The following is a 14,246-nucleotide window of genomic DNA, read 5'->3' on the forward strand; positions in this document are numbered from 1 at the left end:
GTTGCTTAACTTGGCAGAACAGACCAGTTTTTGCTTGCTTGCTTGTGAAGATATCAAAGGTCTTCTTATGGTTTTCCCCTTTAAAAATCCTCCCCTCAAACAGAGGAGGGGTGGAACTGGTGAAGAGGAGAGGTGGGAGGAGGGACTAGGAGGAAGGGAGGGAGGGGAAACAATGGTTGGAATGTGATATAGGAGAGAACTGGAAATCCTTCCCTCACCTCCTTTCTCACAGCAATTTCATATTTGGCTCACAGACTGTTCATCCTGCTAGCTCAATAAATCTTTAATTACAATTGGATTGAGTTTATGGTCTTTAATCCAGGGGTCACAAACTCCATAGTATCAGGATACCCTGGGTTTCATCCTTAGCACAAAAAACTAAACTAAACTAAAATAAAATAAAATAAAATAGAGATCAGTGTGTGCCCAAATAAGGAGAGGGAGAGAAACTCAGTAAAACGGTATTTAATGTCAGAGGGACGCTGTACATATAGGCAGAGAAGACAGTCACACAGGCAGTTGACCTGACCTGCCAGCATACCCTGTCTTGACAGAGTGACAGCAGATTCCTGTCCTGTGCAACAGGCACTTGGTCCCCAGGCAAAACTCAGGTTTGCCCCATGTCTTCCTGGCTGTTGCAGGTGTCGTGGCCATCTTTCTCTTGGCACAGGAGCTTGAGGCAGGAGCTGGTGACGTTCTCATCAGAAGGCAGAGCTAGGGTCTAGGGAGGCACAGATCTAGTATGGTCACCAGTCAGAGTGACTTGAGAGCACTCCCTAATATTGGGAAAGGAGACTTTCCTGCACTGTGTACTCAGATGAGAGAAGAAGCAAGTACAGAGTCCCTTCCTAAAGCTGTCTCTGTTTGGGGAAGACCTGGGCCACCATCGGGGTTATCAGGTCTTTCCACAGGGCCTCTGGGTCTCCTGGCCAGGGTCATAGACATTCATCTTCCCCACAGGACTGCAGATGTGAAACAGGTCCATCTCCTTCATCTAATCCCTACCTTTCTCCTGGAGGCTATGGCGCACAGATACTCTCAAGCCCAAGTCCCAAGAGCCCTGGCCAGAAAACAGGGAGAAGCCCATTTCTCTCCCACTGGCTATAGATTACCAGCAAAGTCCAGTCCTCACAGAGGGCCAGCATCTTGTAAACTCCTCCTCTCCACTTTCTTCTCTTGATTATTTATCATCCATCCATCCATTTGTACAAATATAAAATATATTTAGATAGATTTATATAATATAGACTTTTGTGAGGCGGAGAGGAGCGGGCTGGAGACCCGTGTGCAGTCACTTACAGACATACTGGTCCACAATCTCAGTGCATTTTTTGCATCTGACAAAGCAACACCAGTGGAACCTGCAGTGGCAACGCTCCACCTGGACGCTCTTGAAGCGGTCATAGCCGCGGCCACAGCACATGAGCTCGCAGCCATCCATACCCTCTGAGGTCTTGTTGCAGAGACGACCCTGGGTGCCCAGAGAGCCTGTGGTCTCATTACGCAGGCAGTAGTCAGGGCTGGGATCCACATAGACCAGGTCCTCTGGGGTGGGCTGGTTGAAGCGGCTGTTGGCCAGCTCCAGCTTGCCCTGGCGGGTGATGCGCATGGCTGCGGCACTGTCATACTTTTCTTTCAAGCGGTCCCCCACCTTGCGGAACTCGGCCAGCTGGAGCCAGCAGGTCTTGAGGCTGCAGGACCCTGAGACTCCATGACATTTGCAGGCGACATCAGCCATCTTATACACAGCCTGGGGGAGGAGAAAAATGAGAGTAAGGAGAATCCTTCATATACTAAGGAGATTGCTTCAAGCAAGTGGAGAGGTGGGCCAGTGAACTCAGCAGGAAAAGGGGCTTGCTGCCAGGCCTGACAACCTGGGTTCAAGCCCCGGAGCTTACATGATAGGAGAGAACCAACTCCTACAGTACTTCCAAATATCATCGTCAAAGTTGTTTTTAGAGCTGGGCATGAGGGCTCACTTTTGAGCTCAGCACTTGGGAGGCAGAGACAGGTAGATTTCTGTGAGTTCAAAGCCAGCCTGGTCTACAGAGCGAGTTCCAGATCAGCCAGGGCTACACAGAGAAACCCTGTCTCAAAAAAAAAAACCCAACCCAAACCAGAACACAACAACGACAAAGTTGTTCAATTTATGCGTGTGTGTATGTGTGTGTGTGTGTGTGTGTGAGAGAGAGAGAGAGAGAGAGAGAGAGAGAGACAGAGAGAGACAGAGAGACAGAGAGACAGAGAGAGAGACAGTGGATTCGCATGTGTAATGGCGCTCACACAGACGTCAGAGGACTTTTGGGGAGTTGGTTTTTCTACCTTGATGTGAGGCAGGATCCCTCTTGTCTCATTCTCTCACAGAGTGACCGCTGTGCACGTGGAGGTCAGAGGGAGGCAGCTCCACCTTTATGTGGGTCCCAGGGATCAAACTCAGGTCATCAGGCTTGCTCAGCGAGTGCCTTTACCTCCTGAGCCATCCTGCTGGCCACTCTCATTTCTGCAGCTTTACCTCACGCTCTACTGGCTGGCCTACGAGCTACCAGGTAATTCTCCAGTCTCTTCCTCCCGCCTTGCAGTATGAGTTACATTACTGCATGGAGCCTCTGCATAGGTTCTGGAGACCCTAATGGGTTTATTAGACTTGCGTCTACACATTGACCCATCTCCTCAGACCCTTACAGTTTTGTAAAATCATTTACTGTCATCGAGACAGAATCTCATCTAACCCAGGCTGGCCTCAAACTTGCTCTACAACCAAAGATGACCTTGAACTTCTGATCCTTCTGCTTCTAACTGCTGAGTGTGGAGACTGTGGGCATGTGTCATCCCTAACCGGTTTATATAGCTCTAGGGAGCATCCCCAGGGCCTTGTGCCCAGTAGGCAATCCCTCTACCAAGTGAGCTACACCTCTGGTGGCGCATGCCTTTAATCCCAGCACTTGGGAGGCAGAGGCAGGCAGATTTCTGAGTTCCAGGCCAGCCTGGTCTACAGAGTGAGTTCCAGGACAACCAGGACTACACAGAGAAACCCTGTCTCGAAAAACCAAAAAAAAAAAAAAAAAAAAAAAGTGAGCTACACCTCACCCACCTCCTGCCCCACCCCTCATCCTCTTTAAATGGAGTCTATTATGCTGTTTAGACTGTTGAAACTTTTGGGCTCAAGTGATCTTGTCACAGCCTCCAGAGCAGCTGGCGGATGTGAGCTGCTGCTCCTGGCTCAGATTTTCTATGGTGATCGAATCTTCAAAGAGATAAAACCCAACAAAACGTGTCTAGCTTTTGCACAATATGGAGCACAAATCAGAAAAGAAAAGAGTTCAGTTGTTCCACACTCTGCCGTGGCCTGGGTTAGCGGAAGGGCCTCCCAGAGCCTATTAAATTCCTCCAACACTGAGCACTTCCTGTTCTAGGGTTGACATTTGGTTATCAGGAGTTTCCTGGGGGCCCTCACATCAGTAAACAGGACCACCCTCACACCCAGCTGGGAGAGCCTGGGCGCCTGGGGTGAGACCTATGCCGTGGGAAGCAGGGCAGTGAGCCTACCCGCATGAGCATTCGTGCCAGAACAAACTGATGTTGGCAGTCGCTGAATCCCAACACTGTGGAGTGGACTTGAACATAGGCTGCCCCCAAATCAAACTTATAAAGCAGAGTAGAGAAGAAAGCTTGTATCTAAGAACTCAGCGAGAGCCCGCTGATGTCTCAGCCTGGACCACGGCACAGACATCGAGATAAAAATGCATCTCTGTCTCACAATGTTCTCCTGAGCCACAGCTCTTGCCCCCAGCAGAGTCGGGGCTCATTTCTCCAGGGTTCCCCTTAGATTTCTTTTCAAGAGTCTTCAGACTGTGTTTTTGTTCAGCATTAAGGAGAGACCAACCGAAGTGCCAGAAACAGCCACCGCCAGCTCTTAAACTGTTTGAAAGTTGTCTTCTTAATAGGGATGCATTTCCATGACTTTACAGTGGAGACACTGAATCTCCAGAGAGCCTTAGAAACCAGTTAGGCCCATCCAGGAGTGAGCCCACAGGGTATGTACTTCTGCACGTCAACTTTGTAGCCTAAGCTTAGCACAAGGAAAGGAAGGGAGGCCTTCCCCCAAGGTTAAAGGCACCAGCACGGGCCCTGATAGCACCCTAGCAGGAGCTTCACAGATAGGCCCTAGGATTACCTTCTGGCCCAAACTACAGGCCTGGGTTCTAGCCTGCAACTCTCTAGAAATGGCCCGTGGCTTATGGAGGGAGCAGCATGTGGTGCTGTAGAAAGCAGTAAGGCTCTGTGACTGTGTACTGTGTAGAGCTGCTGGCTTGCATCCACCAGCTGCTCTGGAGGCTGTGGCAAGATCAATTGAGCCCAAAAGTTTGAACATTCTGAGAAGCATAACAAGATGCCATTTACAGATGATGAGGGGTGGGGTGGAGGTGGGAGGAGTGGGTGGGGCGGAGCTCACTTGGCAGAGGGATTGTACAAGGCCCCCGGGGATGCTCCCTAGAGCTATATAAACCGGTTAGGGATGACACATGCCTACAGTCTCAACACTCAGGAGTTCGAAGCAGAGGGGAGGGAGCATGGTAACTGTCTCTAAAGGAATAAGCAGCAGGGGAAAGAGGAGGGAGGAGATCCACACAAGTCTGAGGAAGAACCCTGTCTGCTTCACTATTAAGAAATCCACCTGTCCTCGCCGTTGAAGAAACTGCAGACATTGTAATATTCTTTTTCTCCCATATGTTATCACTGATCCTTCTGTGAATAAAGAGAAGGTAATGAAAATGTGCATCCCTTCCCGCTTACTAAAAACAGTACTCAATATGGGGCTGAGGATGTAGCTCAGGGTAGAACATTTGCCTGGCATGTGTAAGAGCCTCGATTTGATCTGCAGAGCCGCCAAACAAAAGGTGACAAAATGCTTTTTAAAACATGTTTCCGTCCCAGTTAGTAGTGTGTGTGGTAGTTACAGCTGTGATTCCAACATTCGAGGAGGCTAAGGGAGGATGGCTGTCATGAATTTAAGGCTAGCCTGGTCTACATAGAGAGACTCTGGGTCCTTTTTTGTTTGTTTTTTGTTTTGTTTTTTGTTTGTTTTTGTTTTTGTTTTTGTTTTTTTTTGAGACAATGGTTTCTCTGTATAGCCCTGGCTTTCCTGGAACTCACTTTGTATATCAGGCCGGCCTTGACCTCAGTAATCACCCTGCATTTGAGTGAGCCACCACTACTGGGATTCCTGTGTCATTCTTAACACCCTCTTAAAAAAAAAAAAAAAAAAAAAAAAAAAAAAAAAAAAAAAAAAAAAAAGACCTGGGTTTGGTGGCTAATTCTTGTAATTCTAGCACTCAAAAGGCAGAGGCAGAAAGACTGCCGTGGGTTTGAGGCCACCCTGGGCTACGTAGCCAGTTCCAGGCTTGCTAGGGGTGCATGGTGAGACCCTGTCTCAGATAAGTATTGGTTTTGTTTTTTGTTTGTTGTCCCCTGCCCTGCAATGCTAAGGTCCCAGGGCACATCTATCTCCTAGTTCCATACTTGGTACATGACAAGTATTGGACGCAGGCTTCTACCCTCTCCCACGGCTTGGTATCTGCACAGACATTCTCCCCTGGTTGAGCAGTACCAGCTTGCTGGCCTTGCCTCCATGTCCAGAGGAAGCTGCCAGAGTAAGAGGCTTTTGCCAAAGCACACAGGACCTCTGCGGTGGGCAAGACGGCAGACGGCAGATAATCTGCTGCTGTTCTTGCTTATTTTGGTCTTAAAGTACTAGTCTGGACTCTTTTCAATCCTGCCACTGTGCCATCCTTCTGCAGAAGTTCCTGTGCATGTGAGGAGGTGGGAGCAAGACATACTGATGCCCCAGGTGATGACTGATGCTTAGGGTTCCTTAGACAATGACAAAAGGGAGAGAGAGAGAGAGAGAGAGAGAGAGAGAGAGAGAGAGAGAGAGAAAGAGAGAGAGAGAGAGAGAAGCATTCCCATCCCAGAGTAGCCTGTGGTAGAGGGAGAGGTGTGCAGTCTGGGGGACGGAGCTAAAGCCTGGGAACCAGACAGAGGAAGGCAGGGAAGAGGTCATCAAGGGGCCAGACAGACAGAGAAGGGGCCAGCACAAACAAATGATTAGAGACAACAAAAGAAAAAGCCAGCGAAAGCAGGGTCAGACTGTGGAGGGAAGGAAGACAGTGTCTCCCTTGGACCTCCAGCACAGATCATGATGCTGCCTGGTGCCTGACCTTGTCACAGTGTCAGAAATGAGCTCAATACCAGGACTTACACAGTCCCTCTCCCGAAGACTGTGAAGCAGACCTCTTACTTAACCATTAGGAAGCAACACAGAAACTTCTCTGGCAATCATGTGTACCTGGCCATGCAGAGCATGGTAAGGGGCGTTACAAAGAAACACACAGCCAGCACAGCAGTCCTTCATCGGGGAAAAGCAGGCTGAGAAAGACCTCAGGAAAAGCAGGAAATGCGTCACCCAGGCTTGGGGGCAAGAGGCCTGTAGTGAGCTAGAAAGTCTCTAAGATCTGGGTGGCCTTTGAGCTCAGATCCATTTTGTTTGTTTAGGTGGGCTCTGGCCCAGACTGTTCCTGAACTAGGTTCAAGCAATTCTTATGCCTCAGCCTCCTTTTTTACCTGGGATTACAGATGTCCAGTTCTGAAGGAGGACAGAAAGTGGGCATTCAAGAGATAAAGAGACTGGTGATTGGCCACTGTGGGGCAGCTGTTCTCAGAGTCACCATTTGAGGATGCCCTAAGGAGTGAAGGAGCACGGGTGCCATCGCGCTGTCCCCAGAAGTAGTGGGGACAACGGGAGGTGAGGTGGTGTGGACGACCAGGCATGTACTTCTGGGACAAGACACCGAGTGTTAGCTTCTACTAAAGATGTGGCTCACAGGACAGCCATGTCTCCTCACTCCCCCTTCCGCCTCAAGCATCCCAGTGCAGACCGCATCCACCATTACCCCTGTATGTGCTTTTGGGCTGTAGCTCTGTATCTGCTTCATAGCAGCATTTCAAAGTCATCCCTAAGCTCTCCCGATGCCGTAACAAACCATAAACCCCAGGCCAGGTTTGATGGCTTAAACATCCAATCATCACGGGGAAGGTGGGCCACAATGTCCTCTGAAGTGATAAAGTTAGAAAGGTGGCAGCCAGGAGCCAGGACAGGAGCAGCTGTCCCAGCCACTGTGCAGCACAGCCTGCCTGCAGTCCCGGCTTCTGGGAGGCAGAAGCAGAATGATGTTTCGAGCCCAAGCATTTGAGGAAACTAGACTAGACAACAAGGAAGACCTTGTCTTAAAAATGAACACAGAGCAGAGGCAGGTGGATCTCAGAGTTTGAGGCTAGTCTGGTCTATATTGCACATTCCAGGCCAGTTAGTGCTACAGAGTGAGATTCTGTCCCCAGACAAACAAGCTGCCACCACCAACAATCCAACACAAAAATACTCCCACCCCCACCCCTCTAAAGAGAAAGATGGTAACACTAAAAGTGGAATACACAGAAAGGGGCCATCTGAGTGACAAGTCATGCAGGTCCGCACCCTCAGCTTTCTTGGCGGTGGTCAGGAGGGCAAGATGGCTTACCCGGCGGCCAGCCTCGTTGTTCTGTAAGTTCATGAGGGCTCGGCCCTGCTCCTCCGATCCCTTGGCAAAGTTCTTCTCACGCTCTCGGGCATCTACAAACTCCTTGGCAAAGCGGTAGCCATACTCCACATTGTCTCCACAGCCACCCCACAGCCAGTCTCGTGGCAGGTCCTTGGGCCTCACGGCACGGCTGCAGCCACAGGTGGACAGCTCACCTTCTCTGCAGGCTCGGCTGATGGCATTTACCACGCCAGCAGCGCTCACCGCATATGTGAAGGCAGTCTCCCGGCTACCTGCGGCAGGGGACAAGATGGTAAGCCGGTCACTGTCCTCTGCTGACAGCCTTTCCTTCTGTCTGCTTAGCTGTGGCTTGCCCTGTGGGAACAGGTGTCCTGGGGAATTCCTGCCTTTCCCACAGCACTGATGGTTAAACTCTTTGCAATGGACTGACCCCAGCCCCTTTTGACTTCTTGGTCTCATCTATGCTCTGTGACACTCTCCAGGTTTGTCCCATACTCTATCCATTATACTTTACAGGGAGTTGTTAGTAGAGGGAGAATGGACTTCCTGAACACTTGGGACTAACAGAACGAGACTGAAGAAATTGTGAGATCAACAGAACAAGTCTGCACCCAAGCAAGCTTCCCCTTCAGATATCATTTCTCTCCTGCCCATAAGCTACACATCTGTGTGTCTGTCCTTTTCATGGCTGCCACTGTCTAGTGAGGCCCTGGCAGAGGCCAGGGATAGAACATGAACTCGACATTGTCCAGAATTGTCCTGTGGCTTCCCTCTCTTCCTCGGGCCTCACACTGCCTCCCGATTCCTGAGCCTCAGGGAGCCACACCTGAAGTTCCAGGTACTGGTCATTTTCTATATGGAGTCCCAACTATGTTCCCCTTCATTACAACATAAATCTACTTAAAGCCTCCCATGGTGCACGCTCTGCTGTACTGCAGATGCGAATGTTATTGTCTGCAGGTGCTCTGGAAATTAACAGAGTTCCCAGGTGACCCAGAAATCCCACTCCTAAAACTACACCCAATGGAAACAAAGATATGTGTCTAAACTTCTCCTAGTGGATGCTCATTGCAGCATGATTCATAATAGCCAAAGAGAGAGGGGGAGACAGACAGACACAATTCGATTAGCTATCAGGGGATGGCTAAACACAATACATAAAATACCAACAGGAATGAAGTACTAACATATTCAATGACACGGATAAACCTTTAAACACGTGGATAAACCTTTAAAAACCTACACTTGAAGCATCAAGTGAAAAGGCCATGTATCGCTTGATTTCATTATAGGAATGTCCAGAATGGGATAAATTTGTAAAGACAGATTAGTTCTAGCCTGGGGCTGGAGCCAGGGGTTAGACAGTGACAGTTAAGGGTCAATACAAATGCTCTGAAATTAGTGATTGCAGTTATACATCTAGTAAATACACCAAAGACCACTGAACTGTACACTTTTAAATAGTGAACTGTACACAACATGGATGATTTCCCCTTCAAGTGGGTTTAACACATAACAAATGACACTTGTGTGGGATTGGATACTGAGGAAGCAGTTGTTGTTGGCAGGCCACAGACGTCTCCTGGATTTGTTATTGTACCAGGGAGAATCTTCTGTCCTCCTTCTGTGACTCTCCCATGCTTCCACAATGGGAGGGAGACACCATAGGCTGTCCCAGAGGGTGGACAGACAGAAGCCTGTAATCAATTACGAGGTCTGAAGGCTGAGATGGCTCCACAGTTAGGAGTATTTGCTGCTCTTGCAGAAAGAAGGCTAGAGTTTGCTTCCCAGCACCCATGTCAGGTGGCTCACGACCTCCTGTGACTCCAGCTCTAGAGGATCCAATACCTTCTTCTAGCTTCTGTACACATACATTCACACACACACACACACACACACACACACACACACACACGAGTAAACAATAAATTGAATCTTAAAGGAAAGGTCTGGGGTGATTTCTACTTCTACTTCTTGATTACCTTGGCACCACACAGTGATGTCAGAAATCAGACCACACTGAGCCAATCAGCTTTCATAACTAACAAGAATTGGCTCTGGGCTTTTGTAAATAGAAACAGCCCATGAAACCTCTAACTAGTGGTAGGAGGCGCCACTGTGATCTAGCTGCTACAGCTGACATTTTCTCTGGCACTGACTGTAACAATGAATATGGGGATAGTAAGATCGTCCAAGAAGCTCTTTCAAAACAAAAATTATTTTATTTTCAATTGTGTATGTATTCATGTCTTTGTAGGGAACTATGCATGTGAGCGCAGTGCCTCTAGAGGCCAGAAGAGGGCGCTGGACTTCCTGGAGCTGGAGTCATAGGCAGTTAAGAGCAGCATAATGTAGGAGAAAAAGGAGTTTCCTTTTTCAGAAAAGGAAACTGAACTGGGGTCCTCTGAAAGAGCATTATGTGCTCTCAAGGGAGCAGGCTAGGCCCCATTCTAAGTGAGCCATCCCTGAAAAGTCTTACAGAAATGCTCTCAACCCTCACAACAGGCCACCTGGAACAGGACAGAACCTCAGACACCCCAGCACAGGGTCTCTTCCATTCTCCACAAGAATTAGCTTCTAGTATTCCTCAGAAAAGTGCTGGCTTTTCAGAGCAGTTCATTCATGGTTCTTTTTTCTTTCTTTTTTTCTTCCCCTCCCCCCCCACTTCTATCACTAGAAATTTCCTCTTTACATGAAACCAAAATATGCCTCCTTGTAATTTCTGCCTGCTGGAGCAGCCCTGCCTACCCCCCTCCCCCCGCCCTCTTTCCATTTGACAGCTCTCCACTGTTTGAAAACAAGAAACACGCCTTTGATGTGTTCCTTTCCCAAGTTGCATATGTCTGATTTCTTCCACCCTTCTTTAGCAAATATGCTTCTGAGTCCAATCAGCCCTCCCCAAATACTCTTTGAAACCATGTGCTCATCTTTAAATATAATACACCAGGTGCCACACGCTGACCTCTGGTGACTTGGGATCTGAAAGCGTCCTCCAGCACACTGGACTCCGTCTGCCTCTGCTGGAGGGGCGTGGCCAGACGCTGAGAGTGTGCAGCGCCAAGTGGGTCTTGGGTATGAGATTCTTGCATAGAACTCTCTTGCAAGGGACAGTTCCCCACTACAGGTTAGATAAGCTGTGTGTGTGTGTGCGCGCGCGAGCGCGCGTTGGGTGGTTGCAGGGTATCTAGACATGAAACAGTCACACAGAAAAGGAAAACCAAACCAAACCAAAGACACGAGGCTAGTGAGCCATAGCCACAGAGGCTTTGGAAGCTCCGCTGCTCTTCTGAATTGCTCTGCTGCCCTCTGGTGATGACTTTTCTTGTAGCTTCAAAGGGAGCCTTTTGACACCAGGATCCCAGCAGGAGCAACCCCAGGGCATACCTTCTCAGACTTGGAGAGCCTTCAGGGAGGCTACAGAAAAAGGAGTGGGCATCAGGGCATGGCGATGCATGCCTTTAATCACAGCACTAGGGAGGCTGAGGTAGGCAGAACTCTGTGAGTTCAAGCCCAGCCTGGTCTACATAGAGTTCCAGGACATGCAGGGCTATATAGAGAGACTCTGTCTTAAACAAACAAACAAACAAACAAACACAACAACAACAACAACAAAACCAAGAGTGGCAAAAACCAGGCAGACCGAAGTGCTCCGTTGGTAACTGACATTGATCAAAAAAGACGAGCGAGACTCCTTTGTAAGTAGGCCTGGCCTGCACAAGCCACCTCACTCTGCCATGAGACTCAGCAGTATCTATTCCTGACACCTAACCCCTCCCCCACCTTGCATGTGCAGGTGTGCAGGTGCATGTGCATTCCCTCAGTGGAAATCAGAAGTCCTTGAGAAACCAGGCACTATTCTACTGGGTCTTATTCCCAGGACAATAAAAAGAAGGTGTTGGCAATCTTGTCTCTGCATTCTCCCAGGACATCTATCTCCCCATCACTGCCTCACCCCACCTTATTTTCTGAGACAAGAATTGCAGATTTGGCTGGACTGGCTGCCAGCCTGTCTCTGCCTCTTCAATGCTGGGATTACAAGCATGCATCACTGCACTGAGTGTCTCTCTCTATGTGGGTGCTGGGGATCAAATCAGGTCCTCAGCCGGGCAGTAATGGCGCACGCCTTTAATCCCAGCACTTGGGAGGCAGAGGCAGGCGGATTTCTGAGTTCGAGGCCAGCCTGGTCTACAGAGTGAGTTCCAGGACAGCCAAGGCTAACAGAGAAACCCTGTCTCAAAAAAAACAAAAAACAACAACAACAAAAAAAATCAGGTCCTCATACTTGCAGGGCGAGCACGTTTTCAGACAGAGCCATCTTATATGCTTCTCTGTCCAGCATTCATTCCTTGAATGAAGAGAGACAGTCCAAGGATGTCATTCCCCACCTGGTCCAGTCTCAGTCTCACCCAAAACTGCTTAAGCAGGACAGGTGCTGTGCCAAGGAGAGGGACGTGTGCAAAGAGGATCCCTGAAGAATCAGTAAGTAAATCCCACCAAAACCCAAGTCAGCTTTCTGGGGAAACTGCCCCTCATCCATCCTGGAAGACAGACACCTTCCTTCTATATAGCCAGGGCTGATCCCAAAGGCAATGACAGGGTTCAAAGCAGACACCCTTTGTTTTCATCTTTCTTTCTTTCTTTCTTTCTTTCTTTCTTTCTTTCTTTCTTATTATTTTTTTTTTTTTTTTGGTTTTTTTCGAGACAGGGTTTCTCTGTGTAGCTATGGCTGTCCTGGAACTCACTCTGTAGACCAGGCTGGCCTCGAACTCAGAAATCCACCTGCCTCTGCCTCCCAAGTGCTGGGATTAAAGGCATGCACCACCACCGCCCGGCTGTTTTCATTTTTCAATTTGAGGCTGGAGAAAGATGTGTGTGGGGTCCTAATAGAATACTTCAAAATCTCTACCCATCCCTGACCTCAAACAACCCTTCTGGAATCCTACTTTGGAAGGCCCTAACTGCAGCCACCTCCAGAATGCAGGGGTAGGGCACTGTCCAGGGACAATTTGGGAGACAAGACTACCAACACCTTCCTTTTATGGTCCTGGAGATAAGACCCAGTAGAATGGGGCCTGGTTTCTCAATTTCTTGCCAGGGAGGGGAGAATTGCATTTCAAAAGGAGCTAAGACAATTAGACTCAAATCACACCTCCATCTGGGCAATAGGACAGCCATGGTCTCACCAGCTGCAGGACAGGGGAAGGGAAGGACCCCCCTCCCCCAGCAGTGGTCCTCTTATCTCTCACTTTCCTCCCCCATCACTTGCACTTACATCCCTTTTCAAAGGAGAAAGCTTAGCCTGGATCTGGGCCTGGTTAATGACAGCTACTACCAATCTAACACCAAGCTTTCACCTCTTGCTCAAGGGCTCAAGTGAAAAAGATATTAAATAAACAATTTGGGATATTCTCCCCCTGAGACTCTGTAAAGACTTTTTTTTTTAAAGGCCCTTCTAGCGCTGAGAGACAAAAGCAGCCATGGCAGGTGGGTCTCTAACCAACTCCCTCCTTACTTAGAGTCACAGACAGCCCCAGGGTCTGAGGTAGGGAAACACAGTGATGCAGTTACTGCTATAATACCTCCTGGGGCTCCCTTCTAACAGGATGCCTCCAAACCTAAGAAGAATGTGGTGAGGCCTTTCATTCATGCTATTGACGCACTAGGCATGAAGACACCAGTCCTGTGGCCAAGCCAAGCTCCAGTGGCCTCTTACCTATCTGCATGACTCTGCCAAAGACAGACACGTTGTCCACGGTGCTGCAGTTCCACCGCCTGTGTCGGAACTGGTGCTGGCACTCCCTGATGCCCGTCTTGGCTCCCTCCCCGATGTAGGACATGTGCTCCTGATACAACTGACACAGCTTTCTCTGGCCTGGGGAAAGCCCAGGAAGTTGGCTGCACACGGGCTGAGCGCCAATGATGAACATCTCGGGTCTCTGCACCGGGTTCAGAGCTAGTGACCTACAACAGCAATCCAGAAAGGAAGAGGACGCAGCTGTGAATGCACCTACGCGTATGCGCAGTTCTAACGGTTGCTCCACCCCCTCTCTGCAACATTCTCCACAAACAAAGCTCTGGACTAAGGATTTGGAAGGGAACTTGAGCACAGAGTAGGGTGTGGTGGCCTATGCCTTTCATCCCAGCACATGGGATGCAGAGGCAGGTGGATCTCTGTGAGTTAGAGGCCAGCCTGACCTACAGAGTGAGTTTCTGGACAGCCAGAGGTCCACAGTGAGAACCTGTCTCGAGACCCTATCTTGATAAAGCAACAAAACACAACACAACAGAAATCTGAGCTGTTTTAAAGGATGAGGGTGGGCAGAGGCTAAGCAGGGCTGCGAGAGGGACTCCCCTCAGTAGGGAGTACAGAACCTGCTGAAGGAGGGGGATAATGAGTGCAGCCAAAGGCAAGGTGCATGAGGGAAGGTAACCTATTCCTTTAATGCAGACCTCCTGGTGCCTCACACGCACATGTGACCATGCACCCTAAACTGTTCTTGCCCTACATCTCTGTATATCCCAGGGCTCCACCCATCAGCTCAGGGCTCCACCCATCAGCTCAGGGGCTCCGCCCATCAGCTCGGGGACTACCTTTGCCCATCATCCAGTTACTACAAACGAAGAGCTAAATTAGATGAGGGATTTACGGAT

General features: G+C 49.3%; 1 protein-coding gene across 3 annotated transcripts in view; it reads right to left on the minus strand.

Annotated features, from left to right (window-relative positions):
* Window positions 1-450: 450 nt before the first annotated feature.
* The window catches only part of Wnt5b (Wnt family member 5B), a 96,715-nt gene continuing 82,919 nt past the window's right edge, over window positions 451-14,246 (minus strand). For all 3 annotated transcript variants that reach the window (XM_034511554.2, XM_076940433.1, XM_076940434.1), the window contains exons 3-5: window positions 13,309-13,556; window positions 7,575-7,867; window positions 451-1,750 (exon numbers count right to left, since the gene is read on the minus strand). In XM_034511554.2, coding sequence (XP_034367445.1) covers window positions 1,292-1,750; window positions 7,575-7,867; window positions 13,309-13,556 — 1,000 coding nt within the window. In that variant the 3' untranslated portion in view covers window positions 451-1,291. The remainder of the gene's footprint in view (window positions 1,751-7,574; window positions 7,868-13,308; window positions 13,557-14,246) is intronic.

The sequence above is a fragment of the Arvicanthis niloticus genome, chromosome 9 (assembly GCF_011762505.2).
Source record: "Arvicanthis niloticus isolate mArvNil1 chromosome 9, mArvNil1.pat.X, whole genome shotgun sequence".
Classification (NCBI taxonomy): Eukaryota; Metazoa; Chordata; class Mammalia; order Rodentia; family Muridae; genus Arvicanthis; species Arvicanthis niloticus.